General features: G+C 40.4%; 1 protein-coding gene across 6 annotated transcripts in view; it reads left to right on the plus strand.

Moving 5' to 3' along the window:
* The window catches only part of arhgap23a (Rho GTPase activating protein 23a), a 93,097-nt gene that overhangs the window by 39,683 nt on the left and 34,046 nt on the right, over positions 1-19,368 (plus strand). For 2 of the 6 annotated variants that reach the window (XM_053676016.1, XM_053676019.1), the window contains exons 1-3: positions 4,354-5,351; positions 11,939-12,136; positions 17,964-17,988. In XM_053676016.1, coding sequence (XP_053531991.1) covers positions 5,127-5,351; positions 11,939-12,136; positions 17,964-17,988 — 448 coding nt within the window. In that variant the 5' untranslated portion in view covers positions 4,354-5,126. Of the gene's footprint in view, positions 1-4,353; positions 5,352-11,938; positions 12,137-17,963; positions 17,989-19,368 lie in introns of those variants that run through there. The other 4 variants (XM_053676020.1, XM_053676025.1, XM_053676028.1 and 1 more) reach the window with 2 other exon arrangements.

Below are 19,368 nucleotides of genomic sequence, written 5' to 3' on the forward strand. Positions count from 1 at the left end.
AAGTGTTTCTTGAGCTTGGATGCATGTAAATCTATTGTCTGAGACCTTTCGTTTCAAAACCATAATAGGTGCGCTTTAACATTTATTCATTTTAGCCAGAGCACAAAAAAAAGGAAGAAAGTGAAGTTGACTCCAGTCCAAGGACAGTACTGACTAGAAATAAGTGCTAGACATGAAAGGAAATGAGCACAAGTGGAATTATTTCAGTTATCCATCATGTATAATGCCAGTTTAAAGATGAATTACACTCGCAGGAAGTCTAGTATTTTATCACTGTATCTGCAGGTGTGAGGAATTTAACTCTGAATCCACTGAACGGTTTTAAGAAATCTACTTAGCATTGTCCAATGTAGGAAAGCACTTGGTGCAGTGTCAGCTCTCTGTTATGAAAAACAAGAGCAGATATCTAATATTCTCATTAAACACACACACACACACACACACACACACAGGTGTAAACACTTACTTTTTACCCGCTCGAGCACATTGCCTCCCATTAACAGCCGTTGCTTGGCTACATCCCATGTTGCTACAGTCTGTTAAGACTCTGGGAAGATGAGTAAGTGCTTTTCCTTCTCAAACTTTGTTATAATTGAGTGCCTTGTGTCTAAAGCTGTTAATCAGAAATGGAGTGGAAAACATAACACGATGCATGAAAAGGATTAAAAGTGCACGAAGAAACGATCCTTCTTAAATCTAGAGTTGCAAGCAAGTTTTGTCTTTTAGCATGGAGCATCGAAGATGTACGTCTTACTACTCTCGAGAGGATCTTGGGGACAAGCCAGATGTTCTCACAGTGTCAACATTTTCAGATATTTGAATCCTTCTTCGGTCCCACCTTGTTTACTGTCTAATTAATGCACTGTCTACACCTGACCCTAAGTCTAACCAGAAGGAAATATGAAGGCTCTTTTAGGGTTTGTTTGTTTTTTTGGTGTATTTTTTTGGTGAGTGCGAGGAGGTTTGACACCATCTTATCATTTTAAGCTCCTAAATACATGTTCATACTATTTTTTTATTATTATTTATTATTGTTGTGATTGTGTTGCATTCAACTCGGCCCTCTACGGGTCAGTGCTTTCTGAGGATTACAGCTAAAATGAACCAGCTGAGTAACTACACACTGTTTCTTCCACCCACTCATTGGAGTCAGATAAAATTTTTGCATTTTGCTGATGTTTTATGGCTCTGCAGGCATCTCTGTTTACACTGAAAAAAGAAATCAGACTGGCATGTGAGCATGACACTGATGTGTCTCGGACTGATCAGGGCTTGTGTGTGTGTGTGTGTGAGAGAGAGGAATGATTACAGTCTCCAGCAGGGGTCAGGCTTCTTTATAACTACATGTGAGGAATTCAACACGCTGTGTGTGTGTGTGTGTGTGTGTGTGTGTGTGTGTGTGTGTGTGTGTGTGTGTGTATGTGTGTGTGTGTGTGTGAGAGAGAGAGAGAGAGAAAGAGAGAGAGAGATTTGACTCTTGACTCATGCTTGTTTGTTACTATATTACTGTAGGTACCTTTATTAATGATATTTAATTTTCCAAAAACACTCATAATATTTGGGTTAATAATAAAGTTCAACGTTATAATTATACTGTATGTTATAGTACTGATATACTACAGAAAATAATTCTAAGCACCTGCAAAACAGTATTTATATAATATTTAGAAATAACTGTGGTTCTCTTATTAATATTCTCTGATATCAGAAAAATGATCAAGCAATAATGTTAAACAAAATGACTTCATATTCAAAATAATAGAGGGCACGGTGGCTTAGTTGGGTGGGTAGCACTTTTGCTTCGCACCTCCCGGGTTGGGGGCTCAAATCTCATGTCTGCCCAGTGTGCGCTGAGCTTGTTTGTCCCCCCGTGATTAGGGGGTTTCCTCCAGGGACTCCGGTTTCCTCCCCCAGTCCAAAGACATGTGCTGTAGCTTGACTGGCATTTCTAAATTGTCCATAGTGTGTGAATGGGTATGTGATGGGTTGGCACCCTGTCCAGGGTGTCCTCCGCCTTGTGCCCTGAGTTCCATGGAATAGACTCCAGGCATCCCCGCGACCCTGTGTAGAATAAGCCGTATGGAAAATGGATGGATGGATGGATTCAAAATAATAATTGTAAGTGATGAATAATCAGCATAAAATTGTAGTGACTGTCGAAGGCTTTGATCAGTGCCGTATTCCCAACCTTATACGCGTCACACTCGAGGAATATATAATAAAGATCTTTTCAAGGGTTCTTTGGATGTTTAAAGGTTCTGCTTGGAGCTTTTCCTGATCTTTCCTAGTATTCCTGAGAGGTACAAAGCTTTAGGAAGAACCTTTAGGATCCCAGACGGAACCTTCTTATCCTTTAAATTGCAGACGAGTAATAGAAAGCAGTCGATTTGTACTTTTTATATCTCAAACCTGTTTTGCGGTTGAGTCATATTGCCAGTTTAGTGACTCACAGTTTAACCATCAATGCTTTTTTTTTTTTCAAGAATAATCCATTGAATTGCAGTGATGCTTCTACTGCTATGTTCACAGGGAATACACAGGGCATTGGTGTGTTCATGAAATGTGGATGCGTTATGATGTGTGTGTGTGTGTGTGTGTGTGTGTGTGTGTGTGTGTGTGTGTGTGTGTGAGAGAGAGAGAGAGAGAGAGAGAGACATTGATTTCAGTTCTTTAGCACACGTTATTCTGGCTTGCTGTTTTCGTGTTGCCGCTTGTCCAGTTGTGCGGCCGGTGAAACCCGTTCGCCCTCTTGAGAGGCACTGGAGCTCTGCCATGGCCACCTGCCTGTCTGTCTCTCACACACACCTGAGACATGACGGTTTGGTGAGATTTTCCACAAACCTTTTTGTCCGTGTGTGTTCATGCGTTTTACAGACCTTTCTATAGACTTGTGTGTGTGTGTGTGTGTGTGTGTGTGTGTTTATACATGTGTGTAATGTGTGAGATGGTCTGCTGCAGATGTTGGCCAGTAGAGTGAGCAGCTGTAAGGATGTGTTTGTTTGGTACAAGTTCTTTGTGGTACTCATTCTACCCTGAGTTTTTCTCTGTCTCTCTCTCTCTCTTTTTTTTCCCTTTTCGTTTCGGCGTCTGTCTGCGGCCGTGTCTGTGTTTGCTTACCTGGCAGATCCTCTTCGTTCTGTCTTTTTGACACGAGGAACGCGCTGAGACAAAGACCTAAAGAGAATAGAGAAAGAAAGATTTGCTTTTAGGAATGTGTAATGTGGGTAAAAAAAAATAAAAAATCACATTATGTGAAGCTCACGAGCGAAACATTAGTGCAGAATTTTGAAAAAATGGGACGTTTCCCCTTAAATTTAATTTATAATTAATTCCATTTAGATGCAGGATGTCACTGTGATTATAAATCCATTCCTATATGTAAATGAATACGTCTCATCTAATACACTCTTTTTCCTCATTATTTTCCCTTGCAGCATTGAAGTAAGGAATAAAACACAGCCGAGCCTGCTGTTATAGGAAAATAACCAACAATAGGGTGGTGTGCTGTGGCTCGAAATGAAACAGACGTACTGTTACCACCCAAAAAGTTGATTATTTCCCATTAACGTGCCTCCTGAAGTGTTTTATTCCTCTTACATCACAGCGGTTTGTCAAAGCCAACAATTACGTACTTATTATACAATGACACATCATACTTTTTATCCATTTATCGTTACATTTAATGTAGTGGAACATCTGCAAAACAGATGTTTCTTCACCAGCGTCTTTTACCTCTCTTTTAAAGTCAATAAGACACACACACACACACACACACACACACACACACACAAAACCACACATGTCATGTTACTGAGAAATCCTGAAGGCTTTCCTGTGGTGGAAAACTTATTATAAAAGTGATTTATTTATCTATGCTTGTTCTAAATCAGCGCATTTTTTAAAAAGATGAAGCAAACAATTATTTTCCTGTGTCTAGTATTTTACAGGAGCCTGGGGGGTGGGGGGGGATTGGGGGCAAAAAAGACTGAAACATGCTCAGCAACTGGTTTCTCTGAGTAACAACTGCAGTATCAATATCATGACATCACAACACCAAGCCCTGTTTGTTTCCTCTGTCGTGTTTAAACCTAGTCCTAGCTTCTTATGTGGCGTTTTTGGAGTGTACGGATAGCAGCTGTGCCACGCTGTCTATTTTCCCACATACAGTCACACACACACACACACACACACACAGTGGTCAGCTGCCACTCAGATGCCTTCCAGTCAAACTGCAGTTGTGCATCATAATTTCTTTACAGCTTGGTGTATAATTAGCAGTTCTGAGTTTTCTACACTGAGAGAGAAACAAAACAGCGAGAGAGAGAGAGAGAGAGAGAGAGAGAGAGAGAGAGAGAACGGGGTGGGGGTCGGTCCTGCGTTGACACAGTAGAGCTGACTGAGTGACTCAGTATGTCAGGAGAGAAGGAAAGAGGAGGTTCAGAAGACTGACGAGAGTAAGAGGAAAAGAATGAAACAAAGAAAGTGAGAGAGAGAGAGAGAGAGAGAGAGAGAAAGTGAGAGAGAGAGAGAGAGAGAGAGAGGCAGTCAGTGTGTGATGCTATCCTAATCCAGTCAGTGAGTCTGATTCATTTAGTTTAACTTGGATGACCAGCTTTTCCAGCTGATGAACGGCTCTTTTGGATTTACTATACCATCACACGCCACATTCGCACACACACACAAGCACGCACGTTCGCGCCCGCTTAAACGCCGTCTGCCAGCTTGGATTCTCTGATCTGAAGGCTGGATCTGCTTTCATCTCCGGATGTGCCACCACAGTCAGAACACGTCTACGTCTGGTGTGTGTGTGTGTGTGTGTGTGTGTGTGTGTTTTGTGAGTCTTCCAGAGTGACATGGAACTTGTCGGATTAACCGTGGAATGCTGAGCGACTCCCGTCCAGGAAAACCGTGGAATATGGTGGAACGAGTCGAAGAGTTTGGAATTCTTTCCTTCCTTCGGTGATGCTTTTGGCTTTTTGAGGCCGTTCATTTTCGTCTCTGCTCAGTCTGGAGTCTGGCAGTCTGGGACGAGCTCTCTATGACTGACGCTCCAACAAGCGCGTCCTCGTGGAAGCGTGTATGTGCGTGTGTGTGAGTGTGAATAGCGTTAGGTGTGTAGCTCTGCGATGTTGACAGCGGGCGGGTTGCCTCTGGTAATGCCTGCTGCCACTGCGTGTTCACGACTCGATGCTAGAGAGTGGAGTTTTTGGGATGTGGTGGGGGTGGACTGTAGCGCTCCCGAGCCACGCTGCATCTGGGTGGCCGTGTTCCGGGACGACTCGCTCATCACACACACTCCCAACACCGAGTCTGCACCGACTCGACCAAGAACAGCTTCGTGTGAGAACAGGGTAAGCCGTGTGTGTGTGTGTGTGTGTGTGTGTGCGCGTGTGTGTGTGTTAGTACCTGCTCCAGTATCGTGGTGTACCCTTCATTCATACACACTTGCACCAACTTTGAAACACAATGAATGACAGTAAATCCGGCTGAATTGAATTCTTGGGAAAGGACCAGTGTAGTGTATTGCGTAGTTGCTCTCACTGAATAGTGATGACTAATGTTGCCAGATAAGCGTATATCACCCTATCACACTGGAAATTGATGGTTGGATTCTGACTTATGGAAGTTAAGTATGTATTATGTTCCAGTCAGAAGGCACTTCCTAAGTTGAAATATTGTAGAATGAGACAGATATCTATAAAGGAACACAGATATAGTATGTAATAAGTTATGCTTTGGACTGGTTTATGCATTGAACATTCCAGTATGGCAACCCTAATGATGGGTTGAAGAGGCTAATTAATAAGTGAAGGGGTCGAAATTGATGCTTCTAATGAGTCTCTGTGTGGGCATGTTCCTTATATCATGGTGGTCACCAAATCACCCCCGAAATTGAGGATATTTTTCTGGACTCCTCTCCATAAAAACATGCAAAAAAAAATGCAGCTTTTATTGACAAGAGCTAAAAGGTTTCCGTTTAGTCAATGACGTTAAGGTTAGAGTTCAATTTAAGAGCAGCATGGCATTAATTACCTGCATTAATAATTATGGCGATGGAAGTTCCTCAAAAATATAGTTCGGCAAACCTGAACAGTATGCATGTGGAATGCAGGACACGGCAGTTTGGGAGGGACTCAGTTTCACAACTCTAAACACAGATGCAGCTTGTACACACACAAACACAAAGCCATTACTATGGCTCTAGAGCTCCTATCTAGACTCTGTGTTTTGTCCTTATGGTGTTCCCATATCAGGTTCCCTAAAATCCACATGGGTTTTATGATTCCTCATGACCACAGCTCTCTGCGGCGCCCCACTGGGCCAAACCAAAATGACATGCTCTTTTTTTCCGTTCCAAAATGGTGCTGTTTTGTTACATGGATCTAAAATGTTTTTAAAATCATCATCATCATCATCATCATCCGTGGAGAAGGCTATAAATGTCGTTTCCGAGCTGTATTGAATTAAGATATAGCTCCATCTTAAAAGCTTGCCTGCTCTTTCAATCTTGAGTTATATATTAGGTTAACTGTGAAGGAGTTGCCATGTTTTAGAGGGTGAGCAGGTGGTAAGCCTTTTGAGAAAGCTGTGTGCATCCTCAGACACACAGCTGCACATACAGACACCTTGTGCATTTGGTTTAACAATACACAATGCACTGCTATGGTTTTAGGGCTCCAAGCACCAAAGGCGCTCAAGAAACGGCTTTGTTTGTTTAATTGCTAACAGCTCAGGGAGCAGGTTCTGTACATACCTGTGATGACAGTTTCCTTATCTCATCCTTTGGTACTTCTAGTTTCATTATTTGAATTCTGCATTACAAATACTGTTGGACAAGTGGAAAACCCAGTTCAACGGTCTCGCGCTCAACCGAAAGAACAGAAAAACAGGTCGATGTGATCCACTCTTGGATCTTCATACGTTCGTGCCTGTTTACAAGTGAATAAAATGGACAAGTTTATTTTTGCTGTAGAGTTGCAGGTGTGTGTTTTAAAGCTGTAAGGGTGTCTGTTGTGTCCTTTGTGTGTATGTGTGTGTCTGGTCAGGACTAATAAAACCTCACTTTTGAGTCATGGCTAGATCAGAGTAGCCAGGCTGTAATGGGACCTGAAGCTGAAGGTTCTGACTCCTGGGATTTGAACTCAAAATCTTCAATGAACCCCTACAGCTTTACTATATAATTTAAGATGGATTGCCTTCACAATGTGTAGCAGTATAATCACAATATGCAGGTTTTGACTTTTTTTCTCACTACTATCAGCTAGGTTGAGGCTTTAGGCCTTCTCTTGAAGAGAATCTACCATGGTTTTATTGCCTCAGCATGCTGGAAACTGGGGTTTGCCATATTAAATGCCACTGGACCAGCAACTGAGAGCAAACTATGATTGGTAGCTGATTGGATGTTGGGTGGTATTGTGTTTTAGCGGGTTGTGTTGCCACCTCACAGCTCCACGGTCTACAGTTCAATCCTGAGCACTCCTGTACTGTTCTGCATGGATGTTCGCATGTTCTCCCAGGTTCTCTGGTTTCCTTCTACCACCCAAAAACATGTCAGTAAATGGATTGGTGATGTTAAATTTACGGTAATGGACTGGCATAACATGCAGGGTGTATTCCCACCTCATACCCTGTGTTCCAGGGGTAGGCTCTGGATCCACCTCAACCCTGAACAGGATAAAGCTCCTGTCAATAAATAAATCAGTCTGCCTTAGCTTTATTCTTCACATAAGAGGATTAACGGAATCCATATTTTATTTCGCCAAGTCTGTCTATTTAAAATTGGTTACGCATTTTAAGGGAAACCTTTGCGGATGTGGCTGAGCTACAAGCCGAGACGTGCCCCAGGCGACTACAGGAAAGATGCCGTGAACTCCGCTGAGGTGAAAGCTATCTCCACCACAGTGATCCTATGATACCACAGTGCTGTTATGAACTTGCACACAGTGCGAAGAGAATCCATTGCGACATTATAACCGCTCTGTGGTATTGTGCGATTCATCATCAGTGTCAGTAATAAATGATGTCACTTTCCTGTGAGATTATGAGAAAATCCACAGCATTGAGTGTGCTCAGTAAGGATAAAGAGAGACAACATCATTTTGCAAAAGGCTTTGCTCACATCCCACACACATACACACATTCGAACTGGAACATGTCGCGGTTTGAAAACATTGTAAGGAGTAGCAGCGTTAAGAAGGACTTGAATGGATAGATAGAGAGATGTTGCTGGAGCGGGACAGGATCGGAGGAGTTTTTGAGCCTGCAGGGGTGTGTGTATGTGTGTTTTGGGGTTAATAACAGGGCTTTGGTATTCTCAGCAACGGGAGGAACCTTGTGGTCGAAACTTGGCATGCTCTAGCATGCTGAACTCTTTTCTGTCTTTTACTCATTTTTTTTAAGCATTCACTTGTCTGTCGTCTTATCTGAGCATGCCCAGACCTAGCAGTGAGCTCTATGGAATTTACCGTTATTGTTGCCTACCTTCATTCATTGATTCCCACTTCTGTCTTCGCTTCTTTCTATCTTTCTCTACCATTAGATCTCCTTAAACCTTCATGCCCAGGTTATGGGTGGGCGATAGGCCAAACAATTCACACGGCAATGCTTAAAAACATTAGAATACGTTATATATCACAGTATTTACTAGTGGTAAAACATATCATATTTTAAGGCATTTTCACAAGAATCAAAACACTTGAACCACATTTCAAAAACTACAGTTTCAATGGACTTTTTTTATTTAAAATCTATTCATAAAAAAAAAAAAATCACAAGTAAGGAATAAAACACTTGGAGGTGTGCTGCTGCAGGAAAATAATAAAAGATGGGATGGTGTTAATGTAACCACCCTGAAGACATGCCGATATTCATCCGTAATATATTGAGAAAAGCATAGATTTCGCAGAGGTTTTAGTTTTTTTTAATGTTTTGGCCAAAATGCTCGACGTTGCTGTGGCTTTTTAAAAATTTGCGATGCATCTTCCTAATTTATTTATTATTTTTGCGGAAAACTACTCGAATTGGAGAATCGCATGAAATTGTTATGCGCAGCCATTCGCAATGGTTTCTGTTGGTAAACGAGACATTTTAGCTTGTACTCATGCACGATGCACGTGAATCGAAGAGGGCTTCGGCTGAACGTGCGGAAAATCCGCTGTAATTTTGAAAAATCGCAAACCCCTCCGAATATTGCAGAGTTTGCTTGCTTTTGTGTTCGTTTCCGCATTCACGAAAATCACGAAACAATTCGGGACTTGCAGGCAGCATCACGGATCGCGTGCGCCCTACCGTCTTCACTCACATTGGTGGTCGCTGCACCGAGTCGCTCCAAATTTGCCTAAAGTTAAAACTTTTCCCAACTTTGTTGCGTCACTGGACACGCCCACATCTAGCGGCAGTGCATTGTGTATTGTTAAACTGGTCACCAACTCTCCTACCATCTCTCGTTGAAAATGAACGGTCTCCGGTCGCTTTGTAGCTGCGAGTCACTGTATGCGTGAACGTACGTTAACAACGGAGCCTTAAATTCACCTACACCTCAGAACAGTTTTTATAACGTTCAAATATCGCAATAATGATATTGTCCTATCACATCACTCAGCCGATGTCTGGTTCCGGCTCTTTCTCTGTCACTTGGAGCTCTTTGTATCACTTTCTGTTCCTTGTGTTCGCTAGCATTTCCATCCATGCCAGTTTGAAAGGTTAGAAAGAAGTCAGGGAATTGTGGAATGGGAAAACAGGATTACATCATCCGGGACAGTATTCAGGTTTGTTGAAGAGAAAGAGACAGAACGAAAGTGTGTGAGTGAGCCAGAGGCAAGCGAAAGGGGTGAGATCAGACGGAAGCGTAATAAATGGAACATGATGTGAGGCAGAAATGGAGAGAAATGCAAGAAGAGAGAGATGACAACCGTGTGTGTGTGTGTGTGTGTGTGTGTGTGTGTAAGGGAATGAAGAGGTGGCCGAGTTTAGGGATGTTGGATCACAGAATAGCGAGAACACATAAAAGAAGGGGCACTTTTCACTTTCAGTAAAATACCCAAAAAAATTTTCCTCATGTCTCTCATGTGTACATGAGATATATTTATATATATTTCGGTTGAACAGCTGGTGTAATCCTCATCTCACCACACTTCCTGCCACAAACCAAGCACAGACTTCTTGTTTTTGTGTGGTAGGAAAGGGGGATTTTGTGCCCACTTACAGAAACATAGTAACATTCACCTCATTATCCTATATATAGCAAGACAACACATACACCGTACACGAAGAATAGCACATGTGTGGCTTTGATTTTCTCCATGCTTCTCCATGGGGTTAGGGTTCAGGCATGATTACAGCATAATTTTAACTTAATTCTATACAATTAGCTTAGCAAAGAGTAGATTTTTATGTTATTCCAGAACTCTTCTTCTGTTCCACGTACTTCGTTAGCGGTTCTGTGGTACACTGATACAGAGTCAGAGCCTTGTCTGAACCCAAATCAAATATGACCTGACTGGAATGAGGGATTTTCCTGTTTTTCCCCCTTTTTTTGTGATTCCAGACATTTTTCCCAAGCTGCCTTTGAGCAGATATTCCCAGAGGAACAGTGCCTGGTTGGTGGCAAAAATGTGCCTTCATGGCCATGTTGAGAATATCCCAGACCCCTCCTCCCCCTCTTCCTTCTCCACTGGAGCTCTGTTTGCTCAGGTGGTACCGGCTGATTGATTGACAGATGTGGGACAAAGCGTAGAGAATGGTCGGCTGTTGCTTCTTGTGTATGTCTGAGAAAAAGTATTCGCAGTCTTGAGCTGAAATGGGACATGTTTATTGGGCAAACAAAGAAAGTGGGTATTATTTTGTGTCTGAGAAACTGGCAGTGTTGCTTGCTTTGTTTGTATTATTCATTGTATTCATTTAGACTGCATGTTAACGTACAGTTTTGGAGTTTATCTTTTCTTTTAATAATCCAAGGTCTCACAGAATGGATGAATGGTCTGATAAAATTGACCGTGCCCGTGAAGCATAGCTAGGGCGCTAGTGAATTATGAATTTTGTTACAGTGGAAGCAAGCACAAACCCACCAAAGTTATTTAAGTTATTATATTTGCTATTTAGTTTTCAGAGCTATTATCCTGATCACTTGAATCGAATGAGTTTAATCCGAACCTCAGTAACTCAAAAACAATCCGGCTTTTAAATATGATCAGTTTGGACCGTATACTTGGCATGTTGTTTAATTGGGTAAATCCAATATTCACGATAAAAAGTCCATAGCACGGGTCAGAACACAGGCGGCAACATCACACAAGGATAATCTGTCATTCGAAAACGAAAACACGAGCAAGGTCAAAACCAGGAAACACGGAAACATCTAACGAGGCTTAGATTTAATGGACAAAAGGCACCGATAGATTTCACAAAACATAAATGTTATAAATGTTCAAACAAATTCAGAACTAACACAAAACAGGTGAACACAGTAAGATAACAAGCAGGACAGGACAAGACAGGACCAAAACAGAAACAAAAACAAACATGAGCAGCATATGGTGCTTGTCTCCATTGGGAACGCCTACGCAATGAGGGAGTCTGTGACACGTAGACGATTATGCTTAGTGGAAAGTTCAGGAATAACCAGCACTGATAACTCACATGTTACAGGGTTCTTACACAGGACTGGAAACACTGAAAAAGTCTAGACTTTTAAAGCACTAAAAATAAGTTGAGCTCTACACTAAGGTCTTCAAACTATTTTAGATACTCCCTTTTTTCTGCTTAATACATATCCCATTTCATATTTTCATCACATTCCATTTTCAAGATGCAGTCAATGACAGCGAATACATTTCTTGAGGAAGGTCTTATCTCTGGTATAGATTAAACAACTTGCTTCCTGGTATGTGAGTGCATGTTTGTTTACCAGATCTTCATTTCTGTTTTCTGTTTGTTCTAGACAAAGGGGCGAAGAGATGGGGTCTCGTCGTCCAGTGATAACCCACGGCCGGTCCTGGGGGGCGGAGCTGAAGGCAGAGGTGTGTCCTGCCAGGGCCCGCGGACGCTGGTGCTCCATAAGAACTCTCAGGGCTTCGGCTTCACGCTGCGGCACTTCATTGTATATCCTCCTGAGTCTGCGTTGCACACTAGCCTCAAGGTAAACTGCCAATTACTGTAAACACCCTCATAGCAACTAGGAAGGAGAAGCCAATATTTACATAGACAAAATGCAAACATGGTTTGTTATGGCATTAGTCACGATCAGTGGATTCCCACTGTCTGTCGTGCTTTAAGTGTTGGCACCACTGATGTGGGTTTTGAGGTTTCCAGGAATCATAATAGCAAGTTGGTAGCTGACAGGAAGCATTAGGAGGCACTGCAACCTCAGCTCAACCTAAGCAATTAAGGACTTTAGCATCTGGAAAGATAAAGATAGGAAACTGGAAATGGGGGAAACCACAAGACAGGTGTGTTCTGTGAGCAATAGAGCTGGGCAATAACACAGTGTAATCGGATATCAGACATGGCTGATAAATATCCAGTCCTCATCGCCCATGTTGGGAAGGAAAATGAATAGAAAACTAGGGCGGCTTAATTGAATTTTGAAAAAAAAACTTGTCAAATAATATCAAACACTCAAGCCCTTGGAACCACCGGGGTTACATACATCATAACAGTTTTAGTACCAAAACAAATATGGATATTTGTTGTATAAAAATAAATTATAGTCAACACTATGCCTAATTTACAGCAAAAAAAAAAAAGGTTTCTGATAAATATCAGGAGGGTGAATGCAGCAAAAAGCTATGCTGAGTTTCTCATCAGTCAGCAGAAGTTAGTCTACTAGTCTGGACCTACCAAAAGGAGAATGTTAGCTTAACTTTGTGAGCTTTCCTAGGTTGTTAGGTTAACTCTGTGAGCTTTGCTAGCGGTTTGAAGGGGTTACTATTGGTTGGTTGATTTCTTTTAGTTTGATTGGTCTGCTTGGTAGTTTGGTCAGTTAGTTGGTTTGTTGGGTTTGGATAATTTGGTTGATTGATTATTTTTGTAGGTTGTTTTTTTTTTTAGGACGGTTGGTTTATTTGTTTGGTTTGGTTGGTGCACTGGTTGATTGTTTGATTTTGTTTGATGGTTTGTTTAGTAGAGGAGCAGAGTGGCTTATTGGTTAGCATGTAGCCTCGCTCATTGCCTTAGGTTGCTTCGCTCCTCCAGGGTTAGGGGTTCGATTCCTGCCTCCACCCTGTGTGTGCAATGCTTGCATGTTCTCCCTGTGCTTCAGGGGTTTCCTCAAGGTACTCCGGTTTTCTCCCCCAGTCCAGAGACATGCATTATAGGCTAATTGGCATCTCTAAATTGTCCGTTGTGTGTGAGTGAGTGTGAGATGCGATGGGATAGGCTCCAGACTCTCCCATGACCCTGTGTAGGATAAGAGGTACAGAAAATGGATGGATGGATGATTTGTTTTCGTCTCTTGATATTTTTTTATTTGTTTTTTTTTTTTGGTGGTTGGTTTGGTTGTCTGAAAAAAAAAAAAGAGTGGAGACGTAATGCTTATAAACACAGAGGGCTTAACATTTCTAGGACTGGTGTTTGGTTTGATTGATTGGTTTGTCAGCAAAAGAAAGTGAGTAGTGGTGTACTGCTTATAAACACTGTGGGCTTAATATTTTAAGACAAGTCAGCAGAAAGAGAAAAAAAATGAAGAATAAATAAGTGGTTCTGTGAAAGTAAAAGGGAGGAAGTGAGAAATAAAAGAATAAGTAGAACGAGAATCCTGACATTGCAGGAAATGTGAAGACTCTGCTTAAAAAAAAGTTCATTGTGCTACAGAGACCTCTGCACTGCCACGTGCTTCCTTATGATTTCTTCAACAGACTAACAAACTTTCCAAGGATGTTACATCCTTGATATTGTTAAGAAAATTAATATACCTTTCAAGTGCGATTATCCAGTTATCTAGGCGCATGGTATGGTACTGTGTCAGCATAATTGTAAAAGAGTGTATCTCCCGCTGTGTGAAGTGATGATAACAAGCTGCAGATGTTAAAGTGAAGTGTGTTTGCGTATGCACAGTGAAACAAAGTCCTATTATTATCCCAGTGTGTGCCATTCCTGAGTAGATCCAGTTTTTTCCCTCCGTGAAAAGGCCTGTGTTGTGTTTGACTGGTACCACACACACACAGGGTCGGGCTGTACCAAGTCCCGACCCACTCCAGTGTGCTTTCTTTTGTTCAGTGTTCTGGCAGGTCATATGATTGTCTTCGCTAGGAAATAAAACCGGTTGTTAGATCTTGAGGATGGTTTGACGTGAACTGATCAGTCGAACCCAAACCACCAGGTACCACTAAAGCTGGTACATCTCAACAACATGCCAATCCAATTTTATCCCAGAAAGTTTGGTCTAGTTACAGTAAGTGTCACTGCATACAGGTTGCCTGCACGAGTCAGGATGACCTGAAAGAGAATGTGAGCAGACGATCATGACTTTAATGGGATATTAGTAATGAATTAATACACATTAGATGCCAAAACTGATGTTGATGCTTAACGCACCAACTTATAGAATAGAGAAAATTGGATGCAACTGAATCGAAGACCAATCGTTAAAACGTTCCAGATAAAGCAAGCGTGTCTCACTCTCTGCCTGGTCCATAACCTTAAATGCACTTTCTGTACTTCAATAACACTTCCTGGTACGCGAAACTTTTTGATTTTCCAGAATACGGTAACTGCGTCATCAAATATCAGAACTCACATGTTGATCACATGTATGCATTGATCCAATGCCAATAACACTATGATTCTAATCCATACCTGCATCTGTAATTATGGGTGCTCTGGATCTGAAAATAAAAACGTGACGCCTGGTTTAAACAAATTTAGCTAACGGAATATAATTAAAATAATTATATTAACCCTGATAGGTGTGTTTATACGTGTGGAATCAACCTCTTATAGCATTTGGCTGCAAAACTCTTTCATTAGTGCACGGTGTATTAAGTAAGGTCTGTATTTGGACATAAAGTCTGCATCCGGAATGGTAAAGCCTCAGTATTGTGAGAGTGTGTGTGCGGAATGAGCGCTGTCAGCACTACACACTCACCTCGAACTGCCTGATCAGCATCCTGTGTGTGTGTGTGTGTGTGTGTGTGTATCAATGTGGCCTCACTGATTTGGCCTACTGATTGAGGAGTTGTGTTTGTTAGCAAGGATCCTGGTATAATATAGCTGTCGGATAGTGATAGCATTAACTGAACGTTTTGTTTGCTTCAGCTTGGTGTTCTTTGCTTAATGCTGCCCTCTAGTGTTTCATAAAAGACACTGCAGTACGGTTGTAATGAGGTTGCACTGCAATAAGGTTGAAGCATTCGAATTGCCAAAAGATTTTGCCTAAATGGACATTATGATTTTTCTGTGACCCCAAGATTTGAGCCTCTACATATCTTTTTCCAGATTTATAATTTTGGACTACTGTAACATTTTAACATTTTATCATACACTCCTGGAAAGAAAAAAAACAACAACAAAAAAAAACAAACCCAAATGGACCAAGCCTCAAATGGCAAAAATATTAAGCTTTTAATGGTCTTAACAACAAATCATTGGTCAGAAAATTAGTAAGTATTGAACAAATGCACTCCTGAGACCTCCTGTGCCACATATTTGCTCGTTTACTTTTGCTGCAGTGAACTAGAAACAGTGAAATCGACATATATATATATAGTCTTCTTGTACGCAAAAGTAAAATCATGATAATGATTCAAATGTTTGATGTAAAATCTAAAACTAACACATGTATGGGTGTAGCAGTTTTAAAAAACATAAATAAAAAAAATAAAGCTATATTTTAAAAAAGTTTACCCACAAGGCTTAAACATTTAAAGAAATCAAAGGGGAAAGCTTTCCCATAATAAGCCGCTCTATCTATTTGTTTAATAGACTTAATTGATAATTTCCTGACCAGTGATTTGTTGTTAATACTTTGCCATTTCTGGATTGGGCCAATTATGTATTTATTTATTTTTTAAATTCTAAGAGTGTATGTCATTAACATATGTAACATAAGTGACAACTACAACGGAAAGGAATATTCCTTGCACTGACTTATTGATCTGCATTTCTTGACACGGCTTCACAAAGTCAGGAGGAGTGTTTGAATGGGAACGTCACATTCTCGCCATAGAAAATGCTCTGAATCTAGCTTCACACACATAGGAGCTTGTAAAGGGGCCCATCATTTTAAGTTCCTGCAAAGAAATGTGGGGCCTTTCCTTTTTATCCCTCATTATTTGCCATCCTGCTCGAAAATCCATATTCAGTAAATGTTTCTGTATATTTTCGTTTTCGTTTGCTTGACTTCTGTCGTTCCTCTCAGTCAAGAATAACTCCGTGTTGTCGAGGAACTAGCAGAGGTCAATGTTCCCATGTTTATTACTAGTGCAGCATGTCAGTACAGTGAAAAAGCATGTGTAGTCTTCATTTAATGTTTGAATGTGACTCCAGGGGAAGATTTCGAAATAGTAGCACACAAAATCACTTCATAGTAGAGACGCACCGATACTAAATTTCTCAGCCAATACGGATAACCGATTATTCAGAGCGATATCGGCCGATACCGATAACCGATATCGATAGTTCAGCCTTTTATAACTTCTTTTAAATGAATAATAATTAATTCCACAATTCTGAAAGAAATGCAAATAAAAATGTTATTCTCTCCATTTCAGCAAGTTGTTTCACAGTAACTGGTCTCATAAACAGAACACACATTACTCTAATTAACATGAACACATCAACTCAATTCTGAAGATTAAAGTAAGATTATTAACTTATTGAATGTTGTTAGTCTCACATTCACTCTCCACAAACACAAGCATTTCTACTTCATCACTGAACAGCAAACTGGAAATATATAATATCAACTTTCTATATATTAACATTAACTGGATATGAAATATACTACTCTACAAATATAATTTTCTGTGCTATATATATACTTTTTTTATCAAGTCATCTTCATTTAAATCTTTCAACAGTGTACTGGTGCTTTAATTCAGCTCGAGCAGCGCGGCAAAAGAAAAACAAAATTAGACTCGACGCTGAAACTCCCGCTTCACTGCTGCAGCGTCCGGTGTAAAATTTGATCAGTGCAGAGATTAGAGATTACAAACTGCAGTTTTGTCGTCGTTCCACACAAGAGACATCATCTTTACACACAGCACGAAATCCATGTGTTTTCCCGCCCTCTTTTGATTGACAGGATATAATCCGCCCTGATCATCGGATGTTTTTAAACTATCGGCCGATGGCCCATAGCGGGAAAAATAGCCTTTACATCGGTGCATCTCTACTTTATAGTTTACTATTCGTTTGTAAAATAAATGAACAAAACCAGAGGAGATTGTGATTTTTTCCCATGACCCCATTTGTAAATCAAGCTAGTTTAGGCTTTTAAAAAATAAAGGCTTCATCTGAGTTCAAGTGAAAGAAATGAACAAATCAGTCCAGTAAAAAGTTCCTCCAGTCATCTCATCTCATGTTAGATATCAAATACAAATACAGAAACATTTGAACCAAATGGTAGATTTCTACAGTTTGAAGCTGATAAAGCAGCCATGGTGCTACAGTTTTGAGGAGATTTTGAGGATAGTATGCAGTGATCATTATGGGTACAAACATGTTAGATATTTAGAAACGTATATACTTTAATACTGAGCATTAAGAAGAGATCATTCATCATTTGATAGATTTTTTTTTTTTTAAATCATTCTTCCTTGGATTGAGTGGTTTGATCACGTTTTTTTGGTTACATTTGATCAGTTAGCTGTGGACACTATTCCATGTATTTATAGCAAATTTTAATTCGGTCATTGAATGTTGTTTGAATGGTCATGGAATGCCGTCACATACCGTTGTGATTCTGTGTCTCAACTACATTTTTAAACTTGCTTTCATTTTCATTTCTTTCTTTTTTTTTTTACTAGGATGATGAAAATGGAAACGGGAAGGGTGAGTCTCTTTTTTTTTTTATAATTAAAAAAAAAAAAAAACTAACAGGGGTCATAAGAATGCATTTTGTTTTTTTATTTAGTCCTGCCCTGAAGAAGCTATTTCACATAACAGATGTTTACATATTATCCACACGACACAATAATAACTGAATTTACACACATGAAGCAGTACAAAAGTTTACACACCCTTGGTTCTTAATTCTATGTGTTGTTACCTGGATGATCAACGACTGTTTTTTATGTTTTGTGATAGTTGTTTATTATTTTGTCTTCTGGGAAACATGTAAATATCTTATGTAGCTTCTGAAGGGCAGTACTAAATGAAATAATAACAATTTACACCGATCATCCTGTTACAAAATGTACCCCCGTCCTTGGCTCTTAATGTATTGTGTTGCCTTCGTGAGCATCAGTGAACGCTTGCACCTTTTGTAATAGTCGTGTACGAGTCCCTCAGTCGTCCTCGGTGTGAAAAGATGGATCTCGACATCGTATAGCCGCTGTTGGAAACGGGTCAAATATGCAGAAGATGCTGGAAAAGCAAAGAATGTGCAGGACCTGGAGGATTTTTCTGAAGAACAGTGGGCAGGAAAAACAAGGGACTCATGAACAACTCTCACAAAACAAAACGTGAGTCGTTCATCATCCAGGTAACGACACATGGTATTAAGACTCAAGGGTACGTAAACTTTTGAACTGGTTCATTTGTGTAAATGCAGTTATTATTGTGTCTTGTGGACTATATGTAAACACCTGTTATGTGAAATATGGATCTTCTTCAGGACAGAACTAAATAAAAAACAAAATGCTATTTTTTATGATCCCTCTTATTTAAAAAAAAAAAAAAAAAAAAAAAAGATTAGCATTTTGCAGATTCTTCAAGCGGTATGTAACTTACATTCATGTGTTTAAGATTAAAATCTACAAACGAGTAAAATGTGCTTCACCTGGACAGTGATGGTGTTTCTTTAAGCGAACAGGGCTTTGAGATTGAATATGCTTGTACATGCTCAGAACGTAGAGTACTCGAATCATTCTTTCTTGAAGCAGCTCCTAAACAAGGCCTCAGGTCATCCTCAATGATGTCATTACGGGAAAACCAAACAAGAATCGATGCAGAGCTTCACCTGAAAGTGCTGCACTTTCCCGGCATGTGCTTCAATTCTTCGCTACAGAGCATCACTGTTTACTGTTTAGAGAAAACACTCAAATGTGCTAGGGGAGCACAGGAACAGTGGCCAATCACAGCTCATCGATAATCATCAGGAGTGGGTGTGTTGGATTAGGGTTGAACTAGACATTCTACAAGGGGATGTAGATCTCACAAATCAATATATAGTTAACAAATATGTGTGTAAATTCAAATAAAAGACCCCAC

The sequence above is a fragment of the Ictalurus punctatus genome, chromosome 2 (genome assembly GCF_001660625.3).
Source record: "Ictalurus punctatus breed USDA103 chromosome 2, Coco_2.0, whole genome shotgun sequence".
NCBI classification, from domain to species: Eukaryota; Metazoa; Chordata; class Actinopteri; order Siluriformes; family Ictaluridae; genus Ictalurus; species Ictalurus punctatus.